At 40.4% G+C, this 14,273-nt stretch overlaps 1 protein-coding gene across 1 annotated transcript in view; it reads left to right on the top strand.

Moving 5' to 3' along the window:
• The window catches only part of med13b (mediator complex subunit 13b), a 30,733-nt gene that overhangs the window by 14,928 nt on the left and 1,532 nt on the right, over positions 1–14,273 (top strand). Inside the window, exons 8-29 of the mRNA XM_079609816.1 lie at positions 43–150; positions 234–932; positions 2,310–2,526; positions 2,617–2,644; positions 2,738–2,859; positions 3,216–3,300; positions 3,812–3,993; positions 4,084–4,283; positions 6,271–7,175; positions 8,317–8,484; positions 8,565–8,788; positions 9,573–9,762; positions 9,842–10,205; positions 10,290–10,506; positions 10,590–10,781; positions 11,311–11,534; positions 11,623–11,765; positions 11,879–12,037; positions 12,183–12,329; positions 12,418–12,578; positions 13,695–13,859; positions 13,998–14,098. Coding sequence (XP_079465942.1) covers positions 43–150; positions 234–932; positions 2,310–2,526; positions 2,617–2,644; positions 2,738–2,859; positions 3,216–3,300; positions 3,812–3,993; positions 4,084–4,283; positions 6,271–7,175; positions 8,317–8,484; positions 8,565–8,788; positions 9,573–9,762; positions 9,842–10,205; positions 10,290–10,506; positions 10,590–10,781; positions 11,311–11,534; positions 11,623–11,765; positions 11,879–12,037; positions 12,183–12,329; positions 12,418–12,578; positions 13,695–13,859; positions 13,998–14,098 — 5,001 coding nt within the window. The remainder of the gene's footprint in view (positions 1–42; positions 151–233; positions 933–2,309; positions 2,527–2,616; positions 2,645–2,737; positions 2,860–3,215; positions 3,301–3,811; positions 3,994–4,083; positions 4,284–6,270; positions 7,176–8,316; positions 8,485–8,564; positions 8,789–9,572; positions 9,763–9,841; positions 10,206–10,289; positions 10,507–10,589; positions 10,782–11,310; positions 11,535–11,622; positions 11,766–11,878; positions 12,038–12,182; positions 12,330–12,417; positions 12,579–13,694; positions 13,860–13,997; positions 14,099–14,273) is intronic.

The following is a 14,273-nucleotide window of genomic DNA, read 5'->3' on the forward strand; positions in this document are numbered from 1 at the left end:
TTATTATTATTGTGTATGAACCAAGCAACTTTATTTTTGCAGGAGAAAGTTTTCAACCATGTCTAACGGAGCTTGCGAGGAAGAAACGGACAAAGCTTCTGTTTGGGACTTTGTAGAGTCATCTCAAAGGTCACAGTGCAGTTGCTCAAGGTATGCTCAAAAGCTGCACATTTGCAACCAATTACAATTTGTGAATGAATGAAAGCTGACTGATCTTTCGCTTGTCACTCCAGGCTTAAGAACCAGAAACAGCGGGCATGTAGCACCCCAGGGCTTCCTCCATCTGCTGGCCAACCTCCTCAGCCATCTACCAAACATAAGATGGCGGAGAAGCTGGAGAAGGGGGACAAGCAGCAGAAGAGGCCCCAGACGCCCTTCCACCACCGTAGCTCTTTATGTGAAGAACATCCTAACTTGGAGCAGGGGGAGGGTGTTCACAGGCTTTGTCTGCAGGGCCACGAGGACAGCCGCTACCCCAGCCTCCTCCACGCCGACGTCACCTCCAGCAAGACCCCGATGCTGCACAGCTCAGTTGACGAGATGACCGGCTCCCCGCAGCCCCCGCCGCTTAGCCCGCACCCTTGTGAGCACGGAGAGGATGCCAATGACCTAAAGAGTTCCTCTTCGCCCTTGCACCAACACTTTTATCCTTCCTCTGAGCCCTGCCTGGTGCCCCAGAAACCCACAGATGATTCTCCACTAGACCCATTGCCCTTAGCATGCCCACCTCCATACCCAGAGTCCCTAGAAGCCACCGTATACATGGGCTCCGCTATAAACCCCAACGAGGACATGTCGCATAACCCCTGGAGGTACTTTAGGGTGCCTGGAGGGAAGAATGCAGATTTCCACACACCTCATCTTCCTGCGGTCACGCTCTTTGAGGATGGTAACAGGGCCGGAAGCCAGGACGGTGTTGTCTCAGTTACAGAGTAAGTTCTCCAGCCTTCTACACTAAATAGTGACATGTGGCAGTTTTGCTATTTAAAGCTTTTATTTACCGGTAATAGGTTAGTCTTTAAAAATCTGAATTATGGAGTGTAAAAGGCAAGTTATGCTTCCACAAGGAACATTACTTTGGCTCTTTTGCAAGTCGTTTGCTTCAGTGGTTGTCAATAACATCAGGCAGCTTTGCTGAAAAGTAATTGGTGAAAAACATGTTTTCTACTAGATGATGGTAGGGGCAGAGAGACTGAACTGGTTCCTGTTGCTTGCCCAATATTGTAGTGCACTCTGTGTGACCTAATGATGTTTTGCTTGAACATATAAATAGTCAGTTCAGTTGTCATTGCTTCAGTGTCTCTAAAGAGTTTACTTTCAGGTTTTTGCTCCACACCTGATGTTTTGATTTGGTGGCTATGGCAGGCCTGGCCATAGTGCAGGTTTATAACTTATGATATTATTTTATTATTATTATTTAAAAATGTAATTATATTATTGATTATGTGAAACTTCATTATAAAAAAAATCGTGACATTTATTTTAAATAGAAATCTTCAGATTAATAGAACCATTTTGAATGTCTTTATAGTCACTTTTGATCAACTTAACATATATTTTTTGATGATAAAATAATGTATTGATTATTTTTTCAACTATTTGAAATATTTCCTAATCAGTTGATTAATCATTTAGTTAACCTATAAATTAATAATAACCATAACCTCTGCAATTAATCTTCCAATGTTTTATTCAAAGAATTTTTCATAAAATAGTAATAAAAAAAGTATAAGTTCCGATAATTAAAAGGCATCTCTCAGTTATACAAATATACATGATGGCTGCATTCATAGTCATTGTTTGGGATTGACAGCAAGGTGTGAGTCTTGACATGTTTCGTTCATTCAGCAGATTAAAGTACCTGCTTGAATACATATGTCACAACTGCATTCAGTGACAGTATCAAAAATGGCGATGTCCATAACACTGGGAAGTTTTATCACAATTGACAGTGTGTTCTTAAACAAGTCCAATCGACTCATGAGTACATCCATCAGATAGGCTACTGTAAACAACCAAGGACTTTCAATGCTTTGTAACCAAGTGCAGAGAGTATGTTTGAGCTGCGTGCAAGTTTTGTTTTATGTGAAATATGAAGGATTTAGGAGTGTAAACAGTGTGACGCGTCGACACATTCCATTACTAATGCCACCCTAAGTAATTAATTTATCTATCATGGTAAATCGAGTTATAATGCTGATAGCAACCTGATGGAAAAAGTACTGTTGGTGTAACTTATCAGTTATTTAATATGACTCATTCTTTTCCAATAACTAGAGGTGTAATGTAGTATTGGGTGTTTTTTGCAGGCTTATGTCCTCCTCCAAAAGGCCTCTGAAGGTGTCGGAAGAGCTGGTGAAGATGTACGAACATAAGAAAAACCAGTATCTTTCTGCAGCTGTGTGCAATGAAAACCAGGAGGGAGAATCTGATCCTTACGCTTTTGTGGAAGGAGACGAGGATTTTATGTTCTCTGATAAAGACAAAAAGCCTGGACCCGAGAGGGAGACCGGAAAGAGAAATAAGGTCAGAAAGTAATTCTCTTTAAAAAAAAATATCTGTTTGTGTTTCTCAAAATTAAGTCTTTATTTAATCATTTATTTATTGTACTTTTAGAGGGATGATGACAGTTTATCTTCTGATGGTGAGTTATTTCCTCAGCAAAATAAAATATTTAAGTGTTTTTGAAAATGTCTGGATTTTTTTTTTTTATCTTGAACACCTTGTTTGCACACAGATGCCCAGGGGTCAGGTGGAGGTAAACCACTTCCTACCACCAGCTTGATCCATGAGACCGATCTGGTTGTGTCCATTAATGACCTGGACAACCTCTTTAACTCTGACGAGGATGACCTGACGGTTAGTACTCTTATGAACTCGCCAGGTAACCGCTGCCTAAATGCACACAACTGTGTGTGGAAAGTAAAAAGGCCTTGTTATTCTAACTTAAGCAATGTAAATCAACTCTTCTTTTTTTGTCAGTTTTTGGTATGAATCACAGTTTGTGAAGCCCCAACAGTAATGAATCTTTTGGATATCGTGATATGCATATCAGTGCCAAATTAGAGAGCGGTCAGTTGTAAGTTTCCCACTTTGTTCCTGGATCTCCTGCCTCATTAGAAAAATGCTTAGGTGCTCATAAAGTTCTTTATTTGCTGAACTTGGGAATCAGTGGAACAGTTAAAGTGAGCCTGTCTTTGTCTTACCCCAAACAGCCTGGATCCAGGAGAGCTGCTGGTGGAGCAGAGGACAAATTTGGTGGGAAAGAACCAAAACCTGCAGCGCCTGACCCCCTGCCTTGTATGTGCTCCACATCATAACCCCTGCTGAATCGACATCATTACTAATACATTTGATCTAATTACTGTTGTTACTGGAAGTGTGTGAGCAGTTTGGTTTAGAATGTGTAAATAAAAGTTCATATTATCCATATAGAGAGTTTTTATATTAAAAACTTGATGAAAAACGTATTTTATTTCCGTTAGTTGCCAAGGCAACTATCCTAATTTACTTTGTTACTAAAAGTGCTAAAATTACTATTAAAAAACACTGAAATAAGAAAATTAAACCCAATAGAGTAAATACTATAATGTATAAATACTATAATAATATATAAATAATACTAAAATAACACTACTTGTATCATTTAAATACAATTTTAATAAAATAAAATTAAGTTTTCTTAAACAAAGACTGTTATAGGACTGCACACGTCTTCACAGACTGACACTGTTAATGGCAAGCATCTGTTAACTATTTTCTATTTATAGTGCCAATATTCTGTTCCTTCATTGTGTGTTTATTGATCTAGGCTCTGCAGACCTGCACCAGATGTTCCCAACCCCTCCGTCACTGGAGCAGGGCTACTCTCCTATAAACATGGGCAATACAGAGTCAGCTGCTGGCCTGTCTCTTCTGGATGGGGCCATCAGCGGGAACTTCAAGATGGAGGTGGAGGAGGGTTTCTGTAGCCCCAGACCCTCAGAGATTAAGGTAGAACTTAAGGCTGTGAAGTTCCTTAAACGTATTCTTATAAAGAGGCATTTTGTGATGCGAGACTCTGTTTCTCTATCATATTTACAGGACTTCTCCTACGTGTTTAAGACGGAGTCCTGCCAAGCCCTCATCGGCTGCTCCCTTTACGCCCCTCTGAAGATGCTGCCCAGCCAGTGTCTGCTTCCCATCAAGCTTCCAGAAGAGTGCATTTACCGGCCCAGCTGGACAGTTGCCAAACTGGAGATGCTGCAGCCAATGACAGCCATGACCTTCCTTCACAAGGACAGGTACACCAACCAATAAATTAGGGATTTCCTTCCTCCCAATCAGATTTTAATGCTTCACACTCTTTGCATGTTTGTTCTTTTGTAACAAACAAAACATTGAGACATTGAGTAATTCAAGCATCAGCCTGTATGGGAAGCCTAAAAGGCTTTTAAATTGATGGATTTACCTTATTTAGCAGGGGGATTCTTGTTTATGTAGCAGGTGGTGGTTGAAGTAAGTGGGTCAGGTTCTTAACAAGCACACTCTTCTCTGCTGTTTGTAGTCCATGCAGCTGCCAGCCCAAAATAGCCATTCAATATTAATGATAGTGCAGCCTTAATTGAGGAATGTGTCCAAGAGCGTTGTTGCCAAGCACACTCAACTATTAGAATGTGTACCTGCATCTGTTTTAATGCTGAGATGTTGTTCTATCATATCGGAGCGCTTTTCTCAAAACTAACTTCACTTTGATATCCATTTTCCTATAACTTGCCAAGTGTTTCCAAGGTGGTTGTAGTGGATTTATGAAGACAGTTCCCAACAGAGTAGCCACCGGTGTAGTTTCACTTAAACTGTAAGGGAAGGAGCGAGACATTGATTCACTGAGTTTTTATTTCTAAAACATCCCTGTAATGTTTGCCAATTTGGTGGATAGCCATAAATGTTGGTTTATCTGCATTTGGATCAATGTTCAGACTGCAAGCAATCTTCTTAGTTAGACTTTCTGCACCATTAATTGCAATTGTTCAAATATGATTTGTGTGTCCAGACATAACCAACCTATCTGCATGGGTTGCTTTGGTAACGACGTAGGCGTACCATCGTATGTGATGAGGCTTTCAAAACAGATGCAGGGAAAATCATCTCACTCCTTAAATAAATGCCCTGTCGAGTAGCGGTGCAGAACTCCTCCGTTGCACAACACAATATAAACCAGTCTCCTCCATCGCTGAGTTTGTGATGTTCTGTTCTGTAGTCACAGCCAAAATCTTTGGACATACAGTTTCAACTCTGTATGAATACTTTGTCATTTTCACCACCAATTTCGACATGTCATCGTGTGTGATGAATGATGCAAAAGACAATTTGAAATCAATTTGAGCAGCTAGAGCATCCAGACTGAGACGCATCTGTGAAAATCTGATTGGAATCGCATATCAAACCACCTCCAAATGTGTTCATGTTTTTTTTTTTTTTTTTTTTCATACTATTAAAACCCGTCTGGATAAAATCTGTATATGCAGAAAATTTAGTTTTTTGCCTGCAGTCTGAACATAGCTTAGGTCATGACCTCTGTGTTTACTGGCCTAATTTCTATTGGTGGTTTAGAGCAGATATACACTACCAATGCTTAATAGTTCAATTGATTTAAAGTGACCGTAAATACATTTATAATGTTACAAAAGATTTCCATTTCAAATAATTGCCGTTCTCTTGAACTTTGTGTTCTTTAAAGAATCCTAAAAAAAACTATCACGGTTTCCACAAAAATATTAAGCAGAACAGCTGTTTTCAACATTGATAAAAGTAAGAAATGTTTCTTGATGCTGAAAATTCAGCTTTGCCATCACAGGAATAAATGACATTTTAAAATATATTGAAACATAAAACAGTTATTTTAAATTCTAATAATTTGTCAAAAGTAATTTTTTTACCATATTTCTTTTATCAAATAAATGTAAAAAATATCTTAGTGACCCTTTATTATACCTACTTGTTTCTATTGGCCGGTCAAAGCAGAACTTATGTTGCGACTTTCAATTTGGAATTAGATCATTTCTCTCTGAATTGAATTAACTCAGGAAGTGAATAAAAATTCCTGCCAAATACTTTTTTCTCTTCATTTTGGACAATACACCTATTCTTTATAGTTTTAAACCAAACAAACTTCTTTTGTCACATTTTGCTTGAAATGTATGCTTGTGCCATTTTTCTTCACCATAAATATCCCTTGCGTTGGAATTTTGACCACTGCATGTGACACTTTGTCCCCCTCTTCATTGACAGTAACATCCCTAGTGTGGGAAGTGCAGTTGAACAGGACCAGAGCTGCACCCCTCAGACACACAACACCTTTATGTCCAACAGCGCCCCACCCAGCAACAGCGGCGCTGGCATCTTGCCCTCCCCCGCCACCCCTCGAATCTCTGCCCCAACGCCACGGACACCCCGGACCCCACGCACCCCCAGAGGCCCTGCCAGCGTCCAGGGCTCACTGAAATATGAGAACTCTGACCTCTATTCTCCCGCCTCTACACCCTCCACCTGCAGACCTTTAAATTCAGTTGAGCCGGCCACCGTGCCCTCCATCCCAGAAGCGCACAGCTTATACGTCACCCTCATCCTCTCCGAGTCAGTCATGAACCTTTTTAAGGACTGCAACTTTGACAGCTGTTGCATCTGCGTCTGCAACATGAACATCACAGGGGCGGATGTGGGCGTCTACATCAGTGATCCCAACATGGACCCGCAGTACTCAAGCATGGACCCCTGCTCCTGTGGTTTTAGTGCCGTCATGAACCGTCGCTATGGCAACGGGGCCGGCCTCTTCCTGGAGGATGAGCTGGACATCATGGGACGGGGTTCGGATGCCGGACGGGAGACAGAGAAGCACTTTGAGGCTGTACGTGCAGCCTCACTTCAGAGAGGGGCGGTCCTTAAAGAGCAGGTCCCGGATGATCTCGTCCTTCTGCTGCAGGACCTATGCACGAACCCTTTCTCCCCCATCATCAGGCCCGAGCTTCTCAGCACCAGTTTCAAACTCCCCATGCGCCTGGAGGAGAGGGACTATTACAGTGACTGCTATTTGGCTCTTGAGCACGGCAGACAGTTCATGGACAACATGTCTGGAGGAAAAGTCGATGAGACGCTGGTCAAGAGCTCCTCTTTACACCACTGGGCGAAACGCAACGGTGAGACTTCTTCTTGTGATGTTGTTGATATATTTTTTTATTATTTTATTATAATTGTATATCTTTCTTCAACTTTTATTTTTTACGCTACTCCTTCAGTTTAAGTTGTTGTGGTTCTCAAGAAGGGGGCTGGGGCTCATTAGGAGGCCTCAAAATTACTGAAAAGTATTTAAATTAATACATATTATTAAAATAAATAAACTCTACATTTAAGTTTTAAAGACTTATTTCTTCCATACTATTATAATATAAATATTCCCCCTCAATAACTGTTTTTTTTTTTATATCCGTACATTTTTTGTAAAAAAAAAAAAAATGTTATGACAATTGATTTCAAATCATGTTTTAAAGTCAGGATGAAACATTTACAGTCAATTTACTTCCATAATGTGACGTTTCAGAGTAAATCATCAGGAACTGATCGGCTTGTGAAAAGTAGTTTCTATGTGATAGGTGGTTGAAGGGGAGAGATTGAATACAAAGAGGACTTGGAGTTGTTACTTTTTTTTTTTTTTATGTATTCAATTATTTATTTCTCGGAGGAGCTGTTGCTATATTATCTTTGAAATAACATGGCAATTTACAATTTATAGGATAGGATAGGATAGACTTTTCCCTAGACCCGAAGGAAATTTGTCTTGCACACACAATACAGTGTCTGCTGTTTAAATACAAGAAACATAATACATTCATGCATACAGTACATACACCTATCAACCAACCAGGAAGTATAGGAACATGTATTTAATTAAATACACACACTTTTGATTTGTTTGTTGTGATGAAATGGAAGTTGCTACAGATATTTTCTTCCGTATTGTGATGTACATCGAAGTGAAACAGATTATCAACAAAAAAAAATAATAATAATTGTAGGACAGGACTTAGTTCTATTCATCAGTTGTTAATTTGATGGAGACAGATCTGAATTCAAGCTTGAGGTTGATTGAAGAGGTGGGATTTAAGCGTAAACTGTCATTTCATGGTGACTTTAATCCCCAGGCAGACCTCTAGCAAATTCTACCGGTAAACTATAGTTTTACTGTAGTAAACAGTTTTCTCTGAGTGTGTTTAACATTAAATCTGTTTGAAGTAAAATCTGGTGTGTTTGTAAAACATTTTTCTCTCTATGTCCTTGCAGCTTTCGATATGAGCATGCTGTTCTCCCAGGATGTGGTGAGGATGCTACTGTCACTTCAGCCTGTCCTGCAGGACACCATTCAGAAGAAGAGGTCTGTGCGCTCTTGGGGGGTCCAGGGCCCCCTCACCTGGCAGCAGTTTCACAAGATGGCTGGCAGGGGATCGTACGGTAGGCCTAAATCAACAGACACCATCCTCAGCATAGTTTATAAATGATATAGGTATATTAATACAACTCTTTTCTCTCAGGCACGGATGAATCTCCAGAGCCCCTCCCCATCCCCACTTTACTGGTGGGTTATGAGTATGACTATGTGGTGCTGTCTCCTTTCGCTCTGCCATACTGGGAGAAGCTTCTGCTGGACCCGTACAGCTCCCAGAGGGACATCGGATACATGGTGGTGTGTCCCGACAATGAAACTCTGCTTAATGGAGCCAAGACTTTCTTCAGAGACTTGACAGCAGTATATGAGGTTTGAACATGCTAATGACCTCGGAATGTCACTACACCAAATCATTAAATTGAAAAATCACAGGTTTCGTAATTCTCAATATCACCACATAACAAATTAATAAGTATAATTATTATAATTAAAACAACTATATGTACAACCTTTACCCAAATGCATACGCTACTCACATTAAGTGGCATGTACTGTAAAGAAAATCGTTTTGATTGTTAGATGTTTGTTTGATTGACTATATTATCGTCCAGCAATATGTAAAAAATTGGATATATAGTACATTATTCTTAACCTGCATACATACAGTGCACTCACGTAAAGCAATATATACTATATAGGAAATCTCGGCTGCGTGATTGTTTACATCGTCCCAAAATGTAAGCTATATTGCACAGCTCTATATATAAACTTATATATTTTTGTTCATATTTATGTACAGTACACTCACGTAAATCGATATATATTATATAGAAAATCTCAGCTGCCTGATTTTTTTTGTTTGTTGCATCATTTCTCTATATCAAGTTGGATATATGAGTATGTCCAACTTTATTCTCATACATGCGTACTGCATACCCGGGTATGTGATATCTCAACTGCTTGATTGCTTGTATTGTCACAAAATGTAACTAACCCATAACTAATCTGATAAATGTGACTTTGAAGATCAAGCTATTACGTTATTATAAACATTAACATCCTGGTTTTCTGTAAAGCTGCTTTGAAATAATGCGTGTTGTAAAAAGCGATGTACAAATACATTTTATTTGATTGATTTATTATTGTCCTGCAGTCCTGTCGGCTCGGTCAGCACAGGCCCATCGCCAAGTCTCACGCTGATGGCATTGTGACTGTGAGTGATACTGGATCCCAGCCTTTCGCAGATCAGACTTTCACTGACTGGCTCCCAAAAACCATCAACAGCAGCAGCGAGGCTTTCAACAAGCTCAGACTTTATGCGCAAGTGTGCCGACAAGACTTGGGTATGTAAAGAAGCAAACAGGAAAAATAAAGATATCATATATATATGTATATATCCTATAATATTTCTTATCTCTTCAGTGTCCTGTCTGGCATCCCAGTCTTTGGACAGCTCACTGCTTTCCCAACGAAACCCTACCAGCTCTTCGCAAACTTCCAGCTCCAGTAGCCCCACCACAGTCGCTCAGAACACCACCCCTACCACCAACAGCACCTCCAACACTAACCCCACAACCGCCACTCCGACCACCACCACATCCACCACCTCTTCCTCCTGCTCTCAGGGCATAAGTTCCTTGCCGTCTTCCAAGCCCAATTCCCTGCCTACCTTTGGGGCTCAGGGCTTGCAGTCCAGTCAGCCGAGCAGCGGTCAGAGTGCAGGGACACTGGGGGACGGCTCATCGACCACCAGCCAACCTCAGGTCCAGTCTGAGCCACCAGAGAGGTACTGCTTTTCATATCCAAACAATCTGATTCTTACTGATCCTCTCAGGTGTGTGCGCTGATCCGTGATTTATCTATGTTACAGTACGATGGATAGAGAGAAGGTGGGGGTGCCGACTGACGGAGACTCCCATGCCGTCACTTATCCTCCCTCTATAGTGATTTACATTGTGAACCCCTTCAGCTATGAGGAGACAGGCCAGGGAGGCAATTCCAGTGTGTGGACGATGGGTCTTCTCCGCTGTTATCTGGAGATGCTTCAGTTTCTTCCTCCTCACATCAGGAATGCTGTATATGTCCAAGTAAGAATTCATCTGGTCTGAGCTTTCTGGTCGTAATGTTTCACTTTGCTTAGATCTAAACTTCTGGCGCTTTCTTCTACCAGATTATACCCAGCCAATACTTGCTGCAGCCGGTCTGGAGTGAGGAGCGCCATATATACGCACAGCACCTGAAGTCTCTGGCTTTCTCAGTTTACACACAGTGCAGACGGCGTCTGCCAACCTCCACTAATGTCAAAACGCTAACAGGCTTTGGCCCCGGTCTGGCCATTGACACTGCACTACAGAGTAAAGAGGTACACCTAATAACTGCCAATGCATTGGGCAAGGGGTTTAAAATCGGCGTCCGCAATATAGTGCTAGAAGGTCTGTGGAAAAGTAACAAAATAATTATATATTTATACCATATTTAATAACAAGAAGTTTATTTAAATAGATTTCAATTCCAAATTTACCAAATTTCATTCTTGGTCTTGGTAAAAGGTCTCTGGAATAGTATAGAGGAAAAAGTATTTTAACTTCAAATTTGATATTTATTTACATTTTCATTCTTTGTACAAATGAAATCATCAACTTGATAGAAAGTATAATCTTTTAGACATTTTACACATTTATTTGTTTATTATTAAAAAAAATGAAAATATATTTTTTCATTGTATAAATGCATCTTTATACATGAAAATATATAGCTTCCTTTATATTTTAAAATGGGATCTTTTATTTTGGGATCTGTGATCTGTTTGGATTAAATATATACGAATATTTTGATAAACAGAGCTTTGTAATAAATAATAATATTAACCTCCTCGTCCTTGCCGCCCTCAGAGACCAGAGTGTTTACATCTCTACGCACCGCCATTCATCCTGGCACCAGTGAAGGACAAACAGACAGAGCTGGGTGAGACTTTTGGAGAGGCTGCGCAGAAATACAATGTGCTGTTTGTTGCCTACTGCCTGTCACATGACCAGAGGTGGCTCCTGGCCTCATGCACTGACCAGTACGGAGAGCTGCTGGAAACCTGCATCATCAGCATTGACGTACCCAACCGGTGAGCACTCAAGAGTTGGTCTGTGATTGGCGTAGTTTATTCAAGCCTAAGCCTGTGTGTGACTGGGATGTTTGTGTGTTTCACACAGAGCTCGGAGGAAAAAGGGCTCTGCAAGACGACAGGGCATTCAGAAGCTTTGGGAATGGTGCCTGGGTCTTGTACAGATGACTTCACTTCCTTGGCGCATTGTGATCGGCCGACTTGGAAGGATAGGTCACGGGGAGTTACGTGGTAGGTATTGCAATTATTAAATAATAAGTGTTTAAATCATGTATACAAGTTATAAGTGTTTGGCATCTTGTGTCCTTTGCTGTTGATCTAACTGCTGTTTTTGTTCCAATCAGATTGGAGTATTTTGTTGAGTAGGCGAAACTTGCAGTCTCTCGGCAGACGACTGAAGGAAATGTGCAGGATGTGCGGTATCTCTGCTGCGGACAGTCCCAGCATTCTCAGTACATGTCTAGTTGCAATGGAACCACAGGCTTCCTTTGTCATCATGCCAGGTAAATGTGAACCTTTCACACAGAGCAGTTGTTCTGCATTGGGCTGTACTTCGATTTTTCCTTTCAGGCCTTTAAAAACGTTTGAATGCTTGATGAAAGTTCAGAACCTAGTCATGATTTCCCTTCCTTCTCCATGTCTACATAGACTCTGTGTCCACGGGCTCCGTGTTTGGCCGCAGCACGACCCTGAACATGCAGACGTCCCAGTTAAACACTCCTCAGGACACCTCCTGCACTCACATCCTCGTGTTCCCCACTTCTGCCGGCCTCCAGGCGTTCAATCCCAACAACGGTCAGACACTTTCACCTTCACCCCATCTAGCTCTTCTACTTTATTATTGTTTATAGCGGACTAATATAAGTTGTCATTGTGTCTGCAGATGTCACGGATGGAATGGGTGGCATGGATGGGATCTTGGACTTGCTGTCAGAGAATGATCTGGTTGACCCCGATCTCATTAACATATTACCCAACTCTCCCACCACCTCCCCAGTACAGTCACCAGGCTCACATTACCACCACGGAGGAGACGGCAGCAAGGTAAACTTGTTTGCACTGTCCTTTTGAAGAATTTCAACATACACTACTGTTCAAAAGGTTGGAGCTGAGAATTTTTAAAAAAGTTTTCATTTGATTAACAAGACTGCATTTGTTTGATTAAAAAAATCAGTAATATTGTAAAATATTACAATTTAAAAAAATATATATATATTTTTTTTTTAATTTTTTTTTAAATGTATTTTAAAATGTAATTTATTCCTGTGATGGCAAAGCTGAATTTTCAGCAGCCATCACTCCAGTCTTCAGTGTCACATGATTGTTAGAAACCATTCTAATATGCTGATCTGGTGCTCAAGAATCAATTTCTATTATTATCTGTTGTTAACAGATTTTTGTGGTAAATGATGCATTTTTTTCATGATTTTTTGTATAGAAAGTGTGGTTACACTATTTTTAGGTGTCCGTGTTACAGTGTAATTATATATTTAAGTACGGAGTAATATTAATTAACTACATGTACCTACTATAGGGTTATGGAATGATTAAGATTTGGTTGAGGGTTAATTGCATGTAATTATGCTTAATTTACTGTTATTACTATGGTAAGTACATTATGTAACAAGGACACTGTAAAATAAAGTGGTACCGAAAGTGTTTATTAGAAAAGGATATCTTTTATAACAGAAAAAAAAAATATTTACTCTCACTTTTGACCAATTTAATGTGTCCTTGTTGAATTTAAGTTTTATTTTTATTTGAATCATACTGACCCCTAAATTTTGAATGGTTGTCTCGTAAGTCGTAACTATCATAAACCTTGTTTAGGAATAAAAAAAAATATATTTTATCCATATTTTTTACTTTAGTATTGTAAAGCCCAAAGTATACTTCGTCCGTGTTCCACACACTTTCGCGTGATGTAATTTTACTGTCCATGTGCAGTCCAATGTTTGTGTCCGTGCAGATGGTGCGCGTACAACCGCACATGTGGGAGTGACTTGAACGCTTGAAAACAAAGTTTACTTTTCGTACTTTTCGCCAGACTGAGCAGAACGCGGAAAATAAATACACCTGGGCAATAAGTGACTGAACTAACTTCTCAGTGTTTTATAGACCTCTGTATTCAACCTCTTACGGTCTCTTTCCCGTCCTCAGGGCCAGAGCACAGACAGGATGGAGTCTCACGACGAATCTCCCAACATCCTCCAGCAGCCCATGGCTCTGGGCTACTTTGTGTCCACAGCTAAAGCGGGTCCACTGCCTGACTGGTTCTGGTCCTCCTGCCCACAGGCAAAGAACCAGTGTCCTCTCTTCCTGAAGGTGAGCTCTTGAGTAAACGCAATAATCATTTCACTCCAGAGATTCATTACAGCGTTATTTAAAACACAATTAATAATCTAATCTATTTAACAGATCTGCAGAGATATTATATAATGAATGTTTCTGTCTTCCTGTCAGGCTTCTCTGCACCTTAATGTTTCGTCAGTGCAGTCAGATGAATTGCTGCACAGTAAACACTCCCACCCTCTGGACTCCAGCCATACCTCAGATGTGCTCAGGTATCACTCTTCTCTATATTCCCATGCCTCTTATATTTCTTTACATTTTATAATATGAACCCAGGTGGGTTTTTCGCTGGTTCCATTTCATACTTGTTGGAGCTTCTAGAACTCCACCATACAAGGAGGGGAGCTGACTTATGAAACATCCGGACACATTTGTTAACTGTATTAA

Source organism: Phoxinus phoxinus (assembly GCF_949152265.1).
Source record: "Phoxinus phoxinus genome assembly, chromosome: 4".
NCBI classification, from domain to species: Eukaryota; Metazoa; Chordata; class Actinopteri; order Cypriniformes; family Leuciscidae; genus Phoxinus; species Phoxinus phoxinus.